Genomic DNA, 15346 nt, shown 5'->3' with positions numbered 1-15346 from the left:
TGCTGACCACAATTACACCTTGGGAGTCTTGCATGCACTGAGGTGGTACAGTCCTGTCACAATCAGGGGTTCTCTGGGACCTGAGGTGTTGGAGTGTGAGTCTTTTTGCTATTAAATCAACTCTATCTCCAGTAGAATTAATACTACTCTGATCTGGTGAAAGATTCTGTCTTTAGCAAACAGGTGATGGGTCTTCTCTTAACACAGCAGGAATACAGATTGTAGTAGTCTTCTTAGTAATCACCATCACCACACAAAATGTATGGTATGTTTTTACAATCACCCTTTTTTGCTTTTTCCTTCCTTTGTCCCACAGTCAAAGTAAAAGCCATAGATGCCACAGATGAGGACAAAGATCTGTCTAGTATGGGGGTTGAAGGTGAGTAACCACTAAGCCAAGAGGTCAGAATATTGCTTGTGTGTATAACAAGAACTGGTACCACTACCAGTTTCCCCAATATATTGCTGGTTACTCATTCAATTGACATTGTTGATGTATTTCACAGACTCTGTTAATCATTCATATTTCTGGTACTAACTCAAACAGTATCTCTTGCAAAAGAAGCAGTAGCAATGTTTTGTCTTACTTTCGTTGAAATAAAAAATGCTTGTAGTAAACTCACCTTACTAAAACTTTTAGTTCACCACGTTGTACTTATCCTTTTAACTCAAGAGCCTTTGTAGTATTAATCAATTCTGTTCACAAATAAAAATAGCTTCTCTATTGTTTAACACCTTGCATGAAGTAGTCAGTAGTAGTAGATGCTAACATGCCTATATCTTCCTTGCCTTCTTGGATCTTTGGTTGTAGCAGCTTTCTCCCCTCAAAGGCCCTCTCCAGGCCTGGACTGGGTCACTTCTGGTCAGGCCCCTGGTGGTGGTATGTCATGGTACACTCAACTGCTAGAATTCACTGCAAGTTAGTTCTACTTGTATAATAAATTCCTTGCAATGCTGAGAGATACCTGCATTATTGAAAAAAATATTGATCCCATAAATTATCAATGTTCAATTTCTAACATTATTTCAAAGAAGTCTGCCAAAAAATGGTTATATGATAAATTCAGGCAATGCAATGCAATTGCCAGCTGCAAAAATGTGAAAACAGCAATTTTTTCATCCATAATTCTAATCAAAACTTGCGAACAATGTGGATATCATACATACTTAATCTGCAACATATGCTCTCATTATATAAGACACCTTGTGAACCCGTTGAGTGTTGATAATGAATTTCTTCTTAAAAAGTAACAGATTCCTATGCGTTGACATCCTATGACATAACAATTAACTCTGGATGAATAAAGGATTAGCATATATTTAATTATGTTTCTGTCTTCAGATCTCAATGACTACCTTGAGAGCTTGTATAAAGACATGGGAGATGAAGAAAAGGAAAGTCAACAACAGGATGCAGAAACAGAGCAAAAGAATACAGACGATGAGCAAGAGGCCAAAACAGAGGAGGAGCAAAGGGAGGATAAAGAGGGGCTACAGCAGGAGGAGGAGGAAGACATTCAGCAGGAGAAAGAAGAGGATTTCCAACAGGAGGATGAAGAGGTGAATCGTGAAGAACGGGAGGATGAAGAAGAGAAGGAAGGGGAGGATGAAGAGGACGTGGAACAAGAGGATGGAGGGGAGGTGGGAAAAATGGATGACAAAGAGGGTAATAAAGAGGGGGATGATGAAGAAGAGTTGAAATGGGATGATCAAGAGGAGGTGCAACAGGAGGAGGAAGAGGAGGTACAGAAAGTGGCTGAAGAAGATGCTCAAACGGAGGATCAAGAGAAGACAGAACAGGGGGATGTAGAAGATACACAATGGGAGGACGGGGAAGATACGCAACAGGAGGATAGAGAAGAAGATAGACAACAAGAGGGTGGGGAAGATATAGAGCAGGAGGGTGGGGAAGATAAAGAACAGAAAGGTGGGGAAGATACACAACAGGAGGGCAGAGAAGAAGATACACAAAAAGAGGGTGGGGAAGGTACACAAGACGGTGGGGAAGATACGCAACAGGAGGGTGGGGAAGATACGCAACAGGAGGGTGGGGAAGATACAGAACAGGAGGGTGGGGAAGATACAAAACAGGAGGATGGGGAAGATACAGAACAGGAGGATGGGGAAGATACAGAACAGGAGGATAGGGAAGATACACAACATGAGGATAGAAAAGAAGACACACAACTGGAGGAAGAATTGGAGAGAGCAGATGGGGGGCAGCAGGATGATGGTGTAAACAAAGAGGAATTAGGTGGAATAGATTATAGAAAAGAAATGGGTGGTGATGAGGAAGAAGATGATGAAGGGGATGATGAAGAGGAGGAGGAGGAAGGTGATGATGATGATGAGGGGGATGAAGAGGAAGATGATCAAGAGGATGAGGCTCTAGATGATATGTTTTTCAATATGGAAGAAGTTGATGAAAAAGATGGTAAGGATATAGGTATAGAAAAGGCAGAACATGAAGAAGACAAACATGACAAAGAAAAGACAGGAAAAGAAGAAGAAATGGAAGTGGCTGCAAAGCAGGGGGAGTTAGAGGACGATGAGGAGGAGAAGACAGAAGATGGTAAAGATATTGACAGCCCATCCCAAGTGAGTGACAGGGAAATTCAGGGGGAAAATGGAGAGAAAGAACAAGATACAACAGAAGAACCAGAAGAAGAACTGATGGAGGATGAAAATGCCATAGCAGCAAATCAGTTGCACGGCATCCAAGAGCAAGAGGGCTCTGAGGAGGAGCAGGAAGAAGAGAAAGACGAGGCACATCAAGAGGAAATAGTAAGCCAAGGTGATGCCCCAGCTGAAGATAACATGGACGAGAACCAGGCATCAGATACGGAAGAACAGTCAGCTCAGTTAGAAAAACAGGACCAAGTCCCCAAAGAAGAGGAGGACCTTTCACAACACAAAGAGTTGAGCTCAGATGAAGAGTCTGAGACCACTGAATCATCTGATGGTGAGGAGACTACTGAGGAAGAGGAACAGCTTGAAGATGAAAATGCTGCTGCTGCCTCAGGGTTGAAAGAGAGTAACATAGACGTAGAAACAAGTCTTGAGAATGGTGATGCAAAGGCCATTGGAACACTGCATGACCAAAGTGAGGATGAAAGTCAGGGTCCATCTTCTATAGATATAGAGGAAACTTTGGATGGCATTGTTGAAGATCAAAATGATGTGCCAGGAGAGAAGATTGAGAGTTCAGATGAGAATGACAAGGAACCTTTGGAATCTGATATGGTGGAAAACACTGAATCAGATTATGAAACCGCTGGCAATGATAACTTAGATATAATGCCTGAAGACAATGTCATGAAAGATGAACAGGAAGCGACAGATGAGTTGTTCAAGGATTTGAAACAGAAGTCTCTGACTGAAGCAGGAGTAGATGATCTTGATGGTTTAACTGACACCAAGATGGATGAAGCATCAGCAAGTGAAGTCGAACCAGATGTTGAAAAGTTACTTGAGACACCTCAACTGATGGAGATCCGGGACAAACTAATGGATATGACTGAATCCATTACTGCAAAAACTAGAGAGAGAACAGAAACACTGCTTGGTCAGCTGGAATCTAAATTGTCTTTTGCAACAGCAGATGCAACAGATGTCAACAGCCAGGATGACATGGAGGAAAACCTGATCTTGGAACCTGGCCCAGAGGTAAAGGATGAACAGGAGGAAGATTCGAAAGCAGAGGAGAAAGTCAACACTGATACCCTGTTTCCATTTGGTAGTGGAGAGAATGCCAGGCAACAGCTTAGAGAACAGGTTGAAAAGCTTACCAAATCAGATGGTGTCTACCAAAAACAGCAGGAAAGACTAAGACAGGAAATGCTGGATTGGACTGCTAAGATGAAGGAGAAACGTGAAGAGGCAAGAAAGGCCAAGGAGAACAAAGGGGAAACAGTCATAGATGGAACCACGATTGTCTGGGATGAGGTGTTGGATGATGATGTTGCCATGTCAACTGAGGACTTACCATTTGATTGGGATGAGGTTCTGGACAAAGAGGCATTTATGTCTGAATACAGCCAAATAATGGGACAGCCATTTGGGGAAGACATAATGCCCACAAGTGTTCAAAGTAGTCCTGACAGCATGCTGTCCACTCCAGTCGTAGACATGAAAACAGAAGCAACTGCCAGTTCAGATGATATGGCCATTGGGGACCTGGAGAAAGATGTAGCAAAACCAGGGATGCAGCAACTGTTGCAAGGCAGTGAGGTTTCTCCAGACATGGGAGAAACAGACAGCATTGGTGTTGCAGATCCTACAACTATTCAGCCAACTGAGCCACTGCAGTCTGCACATATAACTGAGACAAGTGTGCCTTCAGACCAGGCTACAGCACAAACACCACAATACATACTGCCTGATGAACCTGCACGGGGGTATGGTTGGGATGGACGCAGTACAGAAAGAACACTTAACTTGTACTTGGAAGGTGCCAAACCGGAACAAGTCATTGACAAGGTTGGCCTTGACTCTGAGAAGTTAGATGCCCTCAGAGCAGAAGAAGAGAAAGAGGAGGAAGTTGCACCAGACCAGACAGATGCTGCAGACAAAGAGCAACCCACATCAGAACCAGCAACTGCTTCTGAATTGGAAGCAGATGGTAAGGAGATGAATTTTTTATCAGGTGGACCATTTGCAAACAGTGCTGCACAAATGTGTAATCAAAACAAAAGTAAGCTCAAGTCTCTCCTTGGGTGCTTTGTCTATTAAGAAATTATACAAACTTTTGATCATGCAGTCTCTTTTCCTTTATGGTTTTATTTCATTTTGCTGAATGCTGTTGATATCTTTTGAATTCCCAACAGAAGACATCTCAAAGACTGACACTGAGGACATCTACATAGTGTTGGACTTCCAGTTTCTTGAAATGGTAGGTCTCAGTGGGCAAAACAAGCTTCAAAGACATGGTGTGGAATATTAAAAGGCAATAACGTTGTCTAGAAAGAAAATACATGATTCATTTTTAGCAATGTTACAGTTATCCTGTCGGCATTGTAAATACTTAAAATACATATTTTTTTTAATATTATGAACATTAACGTTATATGTTACGTTATACTGTTAAGCGTTAAAGTTACATTGTCAACGATAAAGCTCAGTAGTAGGAAAGTAACCCTAAACCAGCTTTTAGTGAAAAGCAAAGCCACAATATCGAAAAGCCAAAACTCATGACAGGCTTGATAGAGCGGCCTTCAAGTAGATCACGGCACCAGTGCAAACTGCCACGTTTACGATAATCCGTTTTTCTGTATGGTTAGGGACTTTGCGCCCACTATATACTCAGGAATGAATATGCCTCCGTAGTAACCCCTGGCTAATTGAGTAACCCTGTTGTGTGCCCGGGGTCAAGTGTCGCACATCCGGTGAAAAATTCTTCGTTTCGTCAAGTACTTTCTCTGCTGTGCGACGATCGATAATGTACCGGCTGGAACTATTGAAAACTCCGTAAACATCCGCGACCTTCGTCCGCCCGGACACGTCTGACGTGTACTTCGCACTGTGATTACGTAGCAAAGATGGCGACCGCCAGCCCGCTTACGTTGCGAATATCGCTCGGAAAGGTGAACTTTCTCTCAATTCTAGAGAATCTGACGATTAATCTTGACAGCATATGGCTAATGAAGTTATTTTTCAATGATTGTGGAGGTACGATTGATCGTAGCTTTGGGGTCTTGTGTCGTAAAATCACGATCGGAAGTAGTAGTACCAAACCTTGATCTGAAGGGGGAGGGGGGCAGTAGATTTTTCTTTACGAATATCTGTTAGAATGTCTTTCTAAATTCTTGATGATCGTGTTCTAAAAGAATATTGGAAGAAACTTATCGTTTTTGCTGTCATGTCCATATGTTGTCATGTCTATGCTGCACACCTTTCCATGATCGATTTGTTGTCACGTATTTACCTGTCGTTTTGAGTTGAGATCATTTGACTTTGACCCCGTTCACACTCAAAAAAATGAAGCGGCTTCAACGTCGAAGCCGCTTGATCCGGATCGTATTCTTGAGTGTGAACGCTCCAAGCGGCTTGCATTTTCACCGATCCGGCTCGTTTTCAATCCTTCCCTGAGAGGTAGTTTGAAACACTTGTGACCAAGCCGCTTGGCTGAAATCGCGAGTGTGAACGCAACGCGGGATAGATTCTATGCAAATTTCCGATTTGCCCCCTGTTGGAGGTTATATATCCAGGTATCGGGAGCAGGAACACACGCCACACTGACAGGTTTGCTCACGTTACTGATTTTTGTGCCCAATGATAATGTCTGGAAAGAAAAAAAATCGCTGTAGGGTCAAGGCAAGTGGAATGGGAAGCAAACAAAGCTTTTTTTATCACGCGAAGAGAGAGGAAACACAGCAAGCTAAAACAAAATCACAAGAAACAAGCATATCTTTGAACAGCTTTCTCTCTGGATCATGATATAAGACTATTAAGAGTGGGTTTGAGAAAACCTACAAACAATGTTGTAAAAAAGTACCTGAAGTCCAGGTACGGAATTGTGTGCGATTAATCGGATTGTATGAAATGAGTGTGAACGTAATTTTTTTGAAGCGGCTTGCCCGTTGAAGCGGCTTCGACGTTGAAGCCGCTTCATTTTTTTGAGTGTGAACGGGGTCTTTGAGTCAACATGAGCCAAAATATCGAGTTGATCTGCCAACATTACGGGTTCGAGGTTACCGATCTGTACGGCTGCCCTGTACCAGTACCCATCAGTTGGCTGCAGATTTACGGGATGCTTCTGAAGATACTTAGGGAGATGCCTGTGTGTTTTTGTCGGCAGCTCGGGGCCCTGGTGCCACCGGAGTGGGCGGAGCAGCTCCGCGGCTGGGGGCTGGAGTACACACCGAACGACCTGATCTTCCAGGGCATCCCCATACCCTGGCTGGCCGTGGTCACAACGCTGCTTGTCGGGATCGTCACATTCTGCGTCTTTTCCTACAAGTGTGTCACACGGGTACGTTTCTTAGAACTTTGTTGTTTTCTTTGGAAAGGAAAAACACTTTTTGTTAGAAACATGTGTTCATGTTCACACACTTCAAAATCATAACTTCATTAAAATTTTATGTTGACGGATTTAAAGAATTCATGTTTTCACTTTGTGACAGAGCTGTTAATAATGTTTGAATTTGTGTTGACATTGCAGAACGTACTAATGATTTGGGTCACATCAGTTGTTTACTAGTAGAGACCTTGGTGGTCACATTCCAAACATGCAGCCATGTTAATGAGTCCATAGAAAACAAGCATGTTACTTGTGCCCTGAGGTGGTTTTACATTTTACATAGAAAAAAGTATAGAACTGTGAAACAATGCTGGCACTGAACAGTAAAACCTTTGTTTCCTTTACAGTGTGTCCATGGAAAACCAGTGGACCCAGCAGGTAAGAATAATCATCTTTTCTGTGTGCTTTACTTTACCTGAGGGGTTGTGTACTAATTGGACTGACCCAAACCATTGACCCATGAATAATCATAAATAAATGTCTTCGCTTCTATCAGTGCCCTAAGGTTATTCATTGATTTAGGAGCTGAGTACAGCGCCACTTCTACAACATTGTTCAGTTCAATGATATTTTTTTGTTCTTTGATTTGGTGAATACCTCTTAAGCTCAGTGCAGAGCTAAATGTTGGAAAAGATTACCTATTTCTTATTAGAATTTCTAGCAGCTTCAGTTGTTATAGGCACCATTTCAGTGATAGTCATTTATTTCTGATTATTATGGTTAAGCTGTCAGTACTTCCTCCTTTATGTACCTTGTCTTGAAAAAAAAAAATCTTTATTTTCCAGTCGTGAAGAAACAGCTAGAAGCAGAAATTGATAAAGCTGCTAAGGAGAAAGAAGACCTGAGGAAGGGTGCAGAGGCTGCTGAAGACAGAGTAAGTCAGGCTATCCCTTGCCTTCAACTTTTGCTGTGATCCAAATACTAGTATCATTTTTGTTGATGCTTCAGCTATCATTTGAATGTTTCCATTCATGAGTAACTGTGTGATAAATAGATGTCATCTTTATTACAGATACGAGAATTGGAAGAAACCCTGGATGTAGAAAAGTTCTCTGCCCAAGCCTTGTCCAAGAAGAATTCTGAACTAGAGGTGAGCTATTGATATTATATGTACTGTTGGCAAGTGCCTGATTTGTTAGTTGTTAGAAATACTGATAAATACAGCGGCTATGCAAAATGTTATGCTTCCATATTCTTGAAATATAGAATTTGTTCTTGTATTTAGGGTAATCTTCATAGAAAAAGTGGAATGTCTAGCAGGTTTTGATGATCGGATGGAAAAGAGTTATAAAAGGTTCTCTGAATAGTTCAATATCTTTGAAAAATCCATGCCACAAAGAGTATTACACATAGTTCTAATAGTTTGTGGCAGTGGATATGAGATAAAGAGTCAGGTCATTTGTACTGATACAAATAAACCAATAACCGACCCCCAGGAGAAGTTATCATCTAATGACCAGTTGGAAGTGACCCTGCGCCAGGAGATCCAGAGACTTATGGACCAGGTGTCTGAGGCCAGGGAACAGTTAGAGTCTACATCCTCAGAGGTAGGATATGTGTTCTTAAGAAGCTTCTGAACATCACAACACAATCACACAAAAATGGAAAGTTGGCTAAATATGTTTTAGATTAGTATTTTCGATTATTATAGATAATAGGTCATTGCAAATAGAGTTGATTAATTGGATGACTGAATGATTTTACTCTATTACAGTATGCAAAACAACAGGAGATAGAAACAGAATACAAGAAGAACTTAAAGAAGGAGAGAAAAGAAAAAGAAAAGGTTGGTTCAAAAACCTTCTATTTTCTGTATTTACTGTAGAAATAACTTGTATGATAAATAGTGTGTATACAATGTAATGTTGATGTGAACTTTATTGCAGACTAATTTGAATAATATACTAGTGGTTAACCAACAGAGTTCAGTAAAGTGTTTATGTGATGAATTTCATTTTGGAATTAAGAGTATGTATGAAATAGTGTTTAGGTTTTCACAGGTAACATAATTCATTTTAGCTCATTTTAGAACATTTTAAAAATTAGTAACACTGTCACAGAAAAACACCACCAATACCAATGTTCTTCTTGAAATCCTAGATACAAGAGCGGCTAACAGAGATCGAGAGTAAGACCAAACACCTTGACAGTGAGATGGTGAACATTAAGGAACACAGGGACTTACTGGAGGAGAGCAAACGTCAGGTGGGGAAACAACAAGTATATATGTATATGACATGGATTATCAGATAAATGTGATTTTATTTTCCTAGTACTTCTGGGCACCTCCTTTGCAAAGATAAATAACAGGATTGGACTGGTGCTCTGGGTCTGCCAATTGTGTTAGATAATGCCATGCTTCTTCAGTTAGCATTGGTTTCTGTTTAAAGTACATGTATATGTGCATTCTTTTGATGGTTAACATATTTGAGCATTATCGTTGCAAATGAACAAGTTTTTACTAATGTGACTAAAGGTGGATGCACTTTTCTCTTTCTTTCAGTTGGAAGAAGAAATTCAAGGACGCCAAGAGCAGTAAGTGTTTCTTTGGTTCATGTATCACCTAACATGCCTTCTTTGGATCAGTGTTCACATAGTTGCTAACTTTTGTTGGCACTGCACTTGCATATCACTAGTATTAAATAGGACATTGTACACATATAGCTGGTAAATTTTCAAGCTTTGAACTGTGGACTGGTTGTGTTCCACAGAATCATGGCAGAATACATACCAACAGAAAGGTGAAGATGGTCAAAGATGTACATTGGTGGACAAAGGGGGAATTGATTTAAAGGTCAAAGAAATGTAGCTAGTATGTTTTTGGTGGAACTTTTCATTGCAACACAATGTTTATAAACTGATGTTCATTAAGTTGGGGACTGATGTTGGTGAGTTGGTTGGTGTTACTCTAAAGTTAACATGCCACATTATTGGGTGGTATGAAAAGAATTATTGTGTGATTTGAACCAAGTGGTGTATTAACAGGATATTTTAAGGTTTTGAAAGGTATTCAAAGGTTAGCATTGGTGAAATAACATAAAGGAAACACGGGAGATGGCAAGTGCATGCTAGTCTTTTAGATGTAAGACTGACCAATGGTGTATGGACTTAGAACACATTCTGGTAATGGGAGGAAAATATTTATCAGAAAGCCTTTTAGAGAACTTTCCGTATGATGTTACTTTGTAAGTTGCACATGACAACAAGAGATACCTTAACAACAGTTTATGGTACATTTCTCCCATCACATTAATGCCATGCACCTTGCAGGTTTAGTGAACTGAAGGAGTCCATTGAGCTGATCAAGCAGGAGAATGAGCAGCTGAAGGAGAATGTCCAGTATAAGGAAAATGAGATTGAGGTAGGCTAGCCACCAGTTCTGTATGGATTGTAGTAAAGTTTTCCACAGGTCTTTGCAGTCATACATACATGAAACAGTAGGTTCTTCAGTGCATTTATTGATATCTGTAAAACACATGGATGCTTTTGTTCACAACAGATGTTACTGATTTCCATCTACATGTAGTTGAATGCATGTTGTAGTGCACATGTTGAGAGACAGACAGACCTAGTTATTCTCTCTGTACACAAAACTGGCTCTCCAGGTCCTCAGAGACTGCCTGATGCAGATCAAGGCTCTGGAGTCGGAGGATGCTGCAGCTGTGGTGGAAGAGGATAGTGAAGGTAAGGAGTGTCCTGTCTGAGAAGATGTATTGTAGATATGGTAGATTCCATTTCTAGTGACTACATGCACTGTAAAGTTACTGTTAAGCTATTCACCTTGTTGGTGGTTTTATTTTAAAATAAGAAGGAAGAGGTTTTTGCTATGTTTTGAATTTGGAGTTAGACAATTATGAAGTCACCACATAAAAGGCAATAGTTTCAAGATTGACAGTATTTAGTTAGAAGTTGATAGTTTTCCTCAATGTAAATAGACTATTACAAAAGATACTACCAGTAGTGGGCTTGAGTTATTTCGGTTCTTGATATGTTGATGAGACGGATGATATTCAACAACAGTTTCATCCCATCATCTCACAGATGCCTCCACAGCAAAGGATGAAAAGATTCAGCAGATGTTGGATGTGGCACGAGTAAGTCATCTGTTTCCTGAAATTTGTTGCAATTTTGTCACTGTATCTTTTTCAGCATGTTGTAAGCTCTTACTTTTGCTGCTGGAGTCCATAATATGAGCACCTATCCATGGTTTTATTGTAGACAGAAGGAAAAGCAACTTGCTTATGTGTTACTGTCATCTCATTCAGACAATCCTGCATTCTGTAATATGTGTTTGTTTTCTGTTCTGAAACTGTGGCTTTCCTTTTTTGCTTTCATCAGATAAACTCCACCCTGAAGCTGGTAGAGTCAGAGCGGGACTACCTTCGCTCTCGGCTGGAGGAAGCGGACGGCTCTAGGAAAGAGTATGAAGGTACAGACTCCCTATGCTATGGTCTTTTTCTAAATCTGCTGAGTTCCTTTAGAAATGTTTTGAAAAGTAATTCGACAGTTCTTTAAAGGTATAGTAAAGACATCGTATATTTTTCTCATCTCAACTTGTCTTGATATACCAAACACATACACTCACACACAGGATTTGCTCATAGAACATTTCTACCCTCAAACATGCTCAATTTTGCTTGTTAGTCCTTAGTCTCACAATGTAGGGGTTTGCGTTTTTATTTTCAGACAAAACGGACAGGCTCCAAATGCAGGTGGATAACCTTTCCGAGGCCAGGAAGCGTGCTGAGAAGCAGTACTATGAGGCTCAGGTGCGCCTGAACACTCTTCAGGACTACTTCAAGGAGAAAGAAGTGGAACTGCAGAGGTAAGGAGCTTCTCTCCTGTGTTTTACTATTTTCAGTATTCCACAGTAGGGTGTTTTGAATTTGTGGGTGGTACAATTGTAATGCAAGGAAAAGATTCACTGTGTCACAAATTCACAACATGAACATCACTGAAAATAAAACAAGAATGTTCATGATATGCAATAGTCTGATTTATCTGAGGTTACATTTTGTTATTTTTTCTTTGTGGGTCTCTGTATGTTCATCATATATTCATCTGATCCCAATGTGTTTTTGCTTTTCAGAAAACTTGGTAAAGAGGAAATGATCCGGCAGGATGTGAGTGGCAAGGTGCAGGATACACAGGAAAAGTACAAAATGGCTAAAGAACAAGTGGAGCTCTACCAGTTAGTATTTCCTTTTCTCACAACTTTTGAGCAAGGTCTAATGGCAGAATACACCTATTGCTCACTCATTTTTACATTGTTTACCACAAGTTACATACGTTCCGAAGCAGAGAGAATGATAATGATAATGATAGGGATTTGGACACACAAAGATTGTTTATCTTTTGCTATTTATTTGTATGTTTACACTTGTTTGTTTTCCCCCAGAAACCAAAAGGATGACCTTCTGAAAGAAATGCAGGAGTCGGAGAGGAGCTTCAGGAACCAGATAGCATCCATCGAGAAGAAGGCTCATGAAAGCTGGGTAAGTCCCAATTCTACTTCCACTTCAGAAAAACATTTTTTCAACAGTTCTTGAAACTAGTTGGAAAACCCCATAATGCTGACCTAAGTTTTACGTCATGCTTGGCCTGACATGACTTGAATTTAATTGAATTGGGTAGAGTGTTTGTAATTACATGTATTTGATTTCTACATAGATGGCTGCCAGGACGTCAGAGCGTGAGGCACAGGACTCCAAAAGAGAAGCTGCCACACTCAGACAGAAGTAAGCAGTCCAGAAATATTTTCACATGGTGTACAAAGCATGTTATGAGAAATAGGTACTAAGTATTCTGAGGTATGTAACTGTGTTTGGAGTATTGGCTCCTTAGAGAATCTCCACTAGGATTGACCAAGAAGATGGACAGTAAACCCTTCCCACAGTGATACTTACATGTCTGTTATCCTCTTCAGGTTGCTGGAAGTTGAGAATGCCTTGGCCAAAGAGAAGGACAAATACCTGATGCAGTCCCCACCTCTGATCAAGCCAACACCAATCAATGGTACATTCAGAAGCTGTTTGTGTTTTCATCTTGTCCACTTTCATTTATACCTTAATGTTTGTTTGTTTGTATTGCAATGTGGAACCTTAGCCCTGCTGACTCGTGCTGAAACCCATCAAAATTTGTAGCCTATAAAAAGGAGAAGCTTTTTCCTGATGAGATGAGATGAAGTCTAATAATTTTTTTTTCTTGTTTCAGGACCACCTCCTTTCCCTCCACGGTTCTCCCCACCCCTGCTGCCCCCAGGGGCACCCAGGCACGGTAGGTACAAATATATGCCTTACAACAACAACCACTAGCTTTCTTCCTGATGCCTCCTTGATGAAATGGTCATGTCTCCACAAAAACATAAGGAATATAGACTAAAAGTAGTCCAAACCTTCAGCTGTTCAGATTGCAGAACTCAGGAAACTGAATCTGCATGCTTCACTTGTTGTTTATACTGTACTGCTTGTACTGCTTGTTTGAAAAGAATGTATACGTTTTCATGTGCTTAACCTGTGTTAATGTGTATGACAATGATTCCTGTGTGTATTTCCACTATCCAGGTCCTCCCTTCGGCAGAAGTCCACCTCCAGGCCGTAATGGTGATTTTGATGGACCCCCTTCCCCACCCCCAGAGATGGCTTTCCGAGGTCCCCCACCCCCCATGGGGCCTCCGCCCCTCGGACCACCCCCATTCCGTGGCCCTCCGGACGACTTCCCAGACAGAGACTTTGACCGCCGTAGTAGACCTTCCTCTGAACGGGACTTTCCTCCTGACAGAGACTTTGATCGCAGACCGCCCTCGGAACCGTTTGGCCACCCTGACTTCGGTCCAGGTCCACACAGAGGTCCACCTATGGATTTCCCACCCCCTCGAGGAGGCCCCCCTCCTATGACACCCCCTGACCTGAGGAGAGGGTCGGGATCCCTCCCTCCTATGCCTATGCGAGGACCCCCTTCTTCTGGGAGAATGTCAGGCCCCAGAGAGCTTAGAGGACCTCCCAGGAGACCAGGTTTGTGCTGTACTTTCCTTTCATGACGTGTATCATCAACACTAATGGTTAATCTCTGATACTGATGACTCTTTAAAGATGTCAACAAATTATCAGTTTCTTTTGATCAATTATAGCTTGAACAGAACAGGTATTTGATTCCATTAATGGATTTTAATAAAAGTGTAGATTGAGGCAATGTTATTTCTTTACTCTTGTGATTTTGATATGATTCTCTTCTGTGGTGTTCTTCTTGCTACGTGTGCTTTTCTCTGAGCTGTCCTGTGTGTTGTCTGTCTTTCAGATGAGGAGTCAGGCTCACAAGGTGATCTCCTCACTTCAAGTCTTTTTCTCCTGAATTTCTTGTCATCTTTCTGTGATCCTGTAATGTCTACACACAACTTCAGTGGTGTACCTGCCTTGAGATATTACTTGGTTTACTTCTGTCTTTGTTTGCATCATGTGCACTTTTGTGATTGTAACTCTCCCTTTGAGCAGCCACATTTTAGAATGTAATTTCTATTGGCTAATGTGGTACCTGACTCTTGTTTCTGACAGACTCCAGATCAACTGGACCCCCCTCCCCTCCCCCCATGGGTATCCCACGAACATCATCACCATTAGACTCCCCACAGGTGAGTACTCAAAACCTTTACTTAACACTGTTGCAACTATTACATGTCCGGGTACTGTAAATTTTTAACTTTTGCTGTGTTTTTATTCTTTGTTTTCACGCTGACCTGTCTACTCTGAAATCATGACATAGCAAACAAGTCTCCCTTTCATGACTCTTATATTACACAGTTATTGCAATCAGAAATATGAAACACTATAAATCCTAATTTTTCCTAATTTCTTGTTTAAAATTTTGTTTTGTCCAAATTTTAAAGAGTTATCCCATGACATAGACATGTAAGTGTATTGATTTTTGCCTGTCTTACTTTGCAGCACTACATGGGCCCCCCACCCCCTGGCGGCCCCCCTCCCCAACACTTCAGCCCTCATGGCCCGCCCCCTCCCCGGAGGTCTCCCAACCCCCCTCCCATGGGGAGAAGACCACCCCCTAGTGATGAGGACAGACGAGACCGGTCCAGAATGCCGCCATAGTACAAACATCTCAGAGAAAACAAACACTGTCCTTAAACCTCTGGCTTGCACTGGAGGGTCTCAAGTGTCTCAATTTTAAGTGCCACATCTTACAAAGTGGTACATATTAATCTGGTCATATGTAAGGTTCCTTTCAAAGAAGTTAAATATACAAAGTCTCAAGATATATGAAGCAATTATTTTGTTGCATATGTATGTAGAACAGCTAGGGGAGTTCCTCTAGATTTTG

At 41.2% G+C, this 15346-nt stretch overlaps 1 protein-coding gene across 5 annotated transcripts in view; it reads left to right on the top strand.

Annotated features, from left to right (window-relative positions):
• Window positions 1-15339, top strand: part of LOC118412823 (transport and Golgi organization protein 1 homolog) — a 33607-nt gene extending 18268 nt beyond the window's left edge. The window contains exons 6-31 of one of the 5 annotated variants that reach the window (XM_035815872.1): window positions 317-379; window positions 1343-4621; window positions 4827-4891; window positions 6797-6970; window positions 7366-7396; window positions 7804-7892; window positions 8031-8108; window positions 8455-8565; window positions 8733-8804; window positions 9119-9223; window positions 9522-9553; window positions 9730-9759; window positions 10289-10379; window positions 10624-10702; window positions 11060-11112; window positions 11357-11447; window positions 11705-11843; window positions 12108-12209; window positions 12417-12513; window positions 12689-12756; window positions 12945-13033; window positions 13232-13294; window positions 13582-14031; window positions 14315-14335; window positions 14569-14645; window positions 14959-15339. In XM_035815872.1, the coding sequence (XP_035671765.1) occupies window positions 317-379; window positions 1343-4621; window positions 4827-4891; window positions 6797-6970; window positions 7366-7396; window positions 7804-7892; window positions 8031-8108; window positions 8455-8565; window positions 8733-8804; window positions 9119-9223; window positions 9522-9553; window positions 9730-9759; window positions 10289-10379; window positions 10624-10702; window positions 11060-11112; window positions 11357-11447; window positions 11705-11843; window positions 12108-12209; window positions 12417-12513; window positions 12689-12756; window positions 12945-13033; window positions 13232-13294; window positions 13582-14031; window positions 14315-14335; window positions 14569-14645; window positions 14959-15117 (5708 nt within the window). In that variant the 3' untranslated portion in view covers window positions 15118-15339. Of the gene's footprint in view, window positions 1-316; window positions 380-1342; window positions 4622-4826; window positions 4892-6796; window positions 6971-7365; window positions 7397-7803; window positions 7893-8030; window positions 8109-8454; window positions 8566-8732; window positions 8805-9118; window positions 9224-9521; window positions 9554-9729; window positions 9760-10288; window positions 10380-10614; window positions 10703-11059; window positions 11113-11356; window positions 11448-11704; window positions 11844-12107; window positions 12210-12416; window positions 12514-12688; window positions 12757-12944; window positions 13034-13231; window positions 13295-13581; window positions 14032-14314; window positions 14336-14568; window positions 14646-14958 lie in introns of all 5 variants that reach the window. The other 4 variants (XM_035815865.1, XM_035815894.1, XM_035815887.1 and 1 more) reach the window with 4 other exon arrangements.
• Window positions 15340-15346: the final 7 nt, after the last annotated feature.

Source organism: Branchiostoma floridae, chromosome 1, assembly GCF_000003815.2.
Source record: "Branchiostoma floridae strain S238N-H82 chromosome 1, Bfl_VNyyK, whole genome shotgun sequence".
NCBI classification, from domain to species: Eukaryota; Metazoa; Chordata; class Leptocardii; order Amphioxiformes; family Branchiostomatidae; genus Branchiostoma; species Branchiostoma floridae.
Note: the sequence above shows the minus strand (reverse complement) of the source record. Positions and strands in the feature narration are given on the sequence as shown.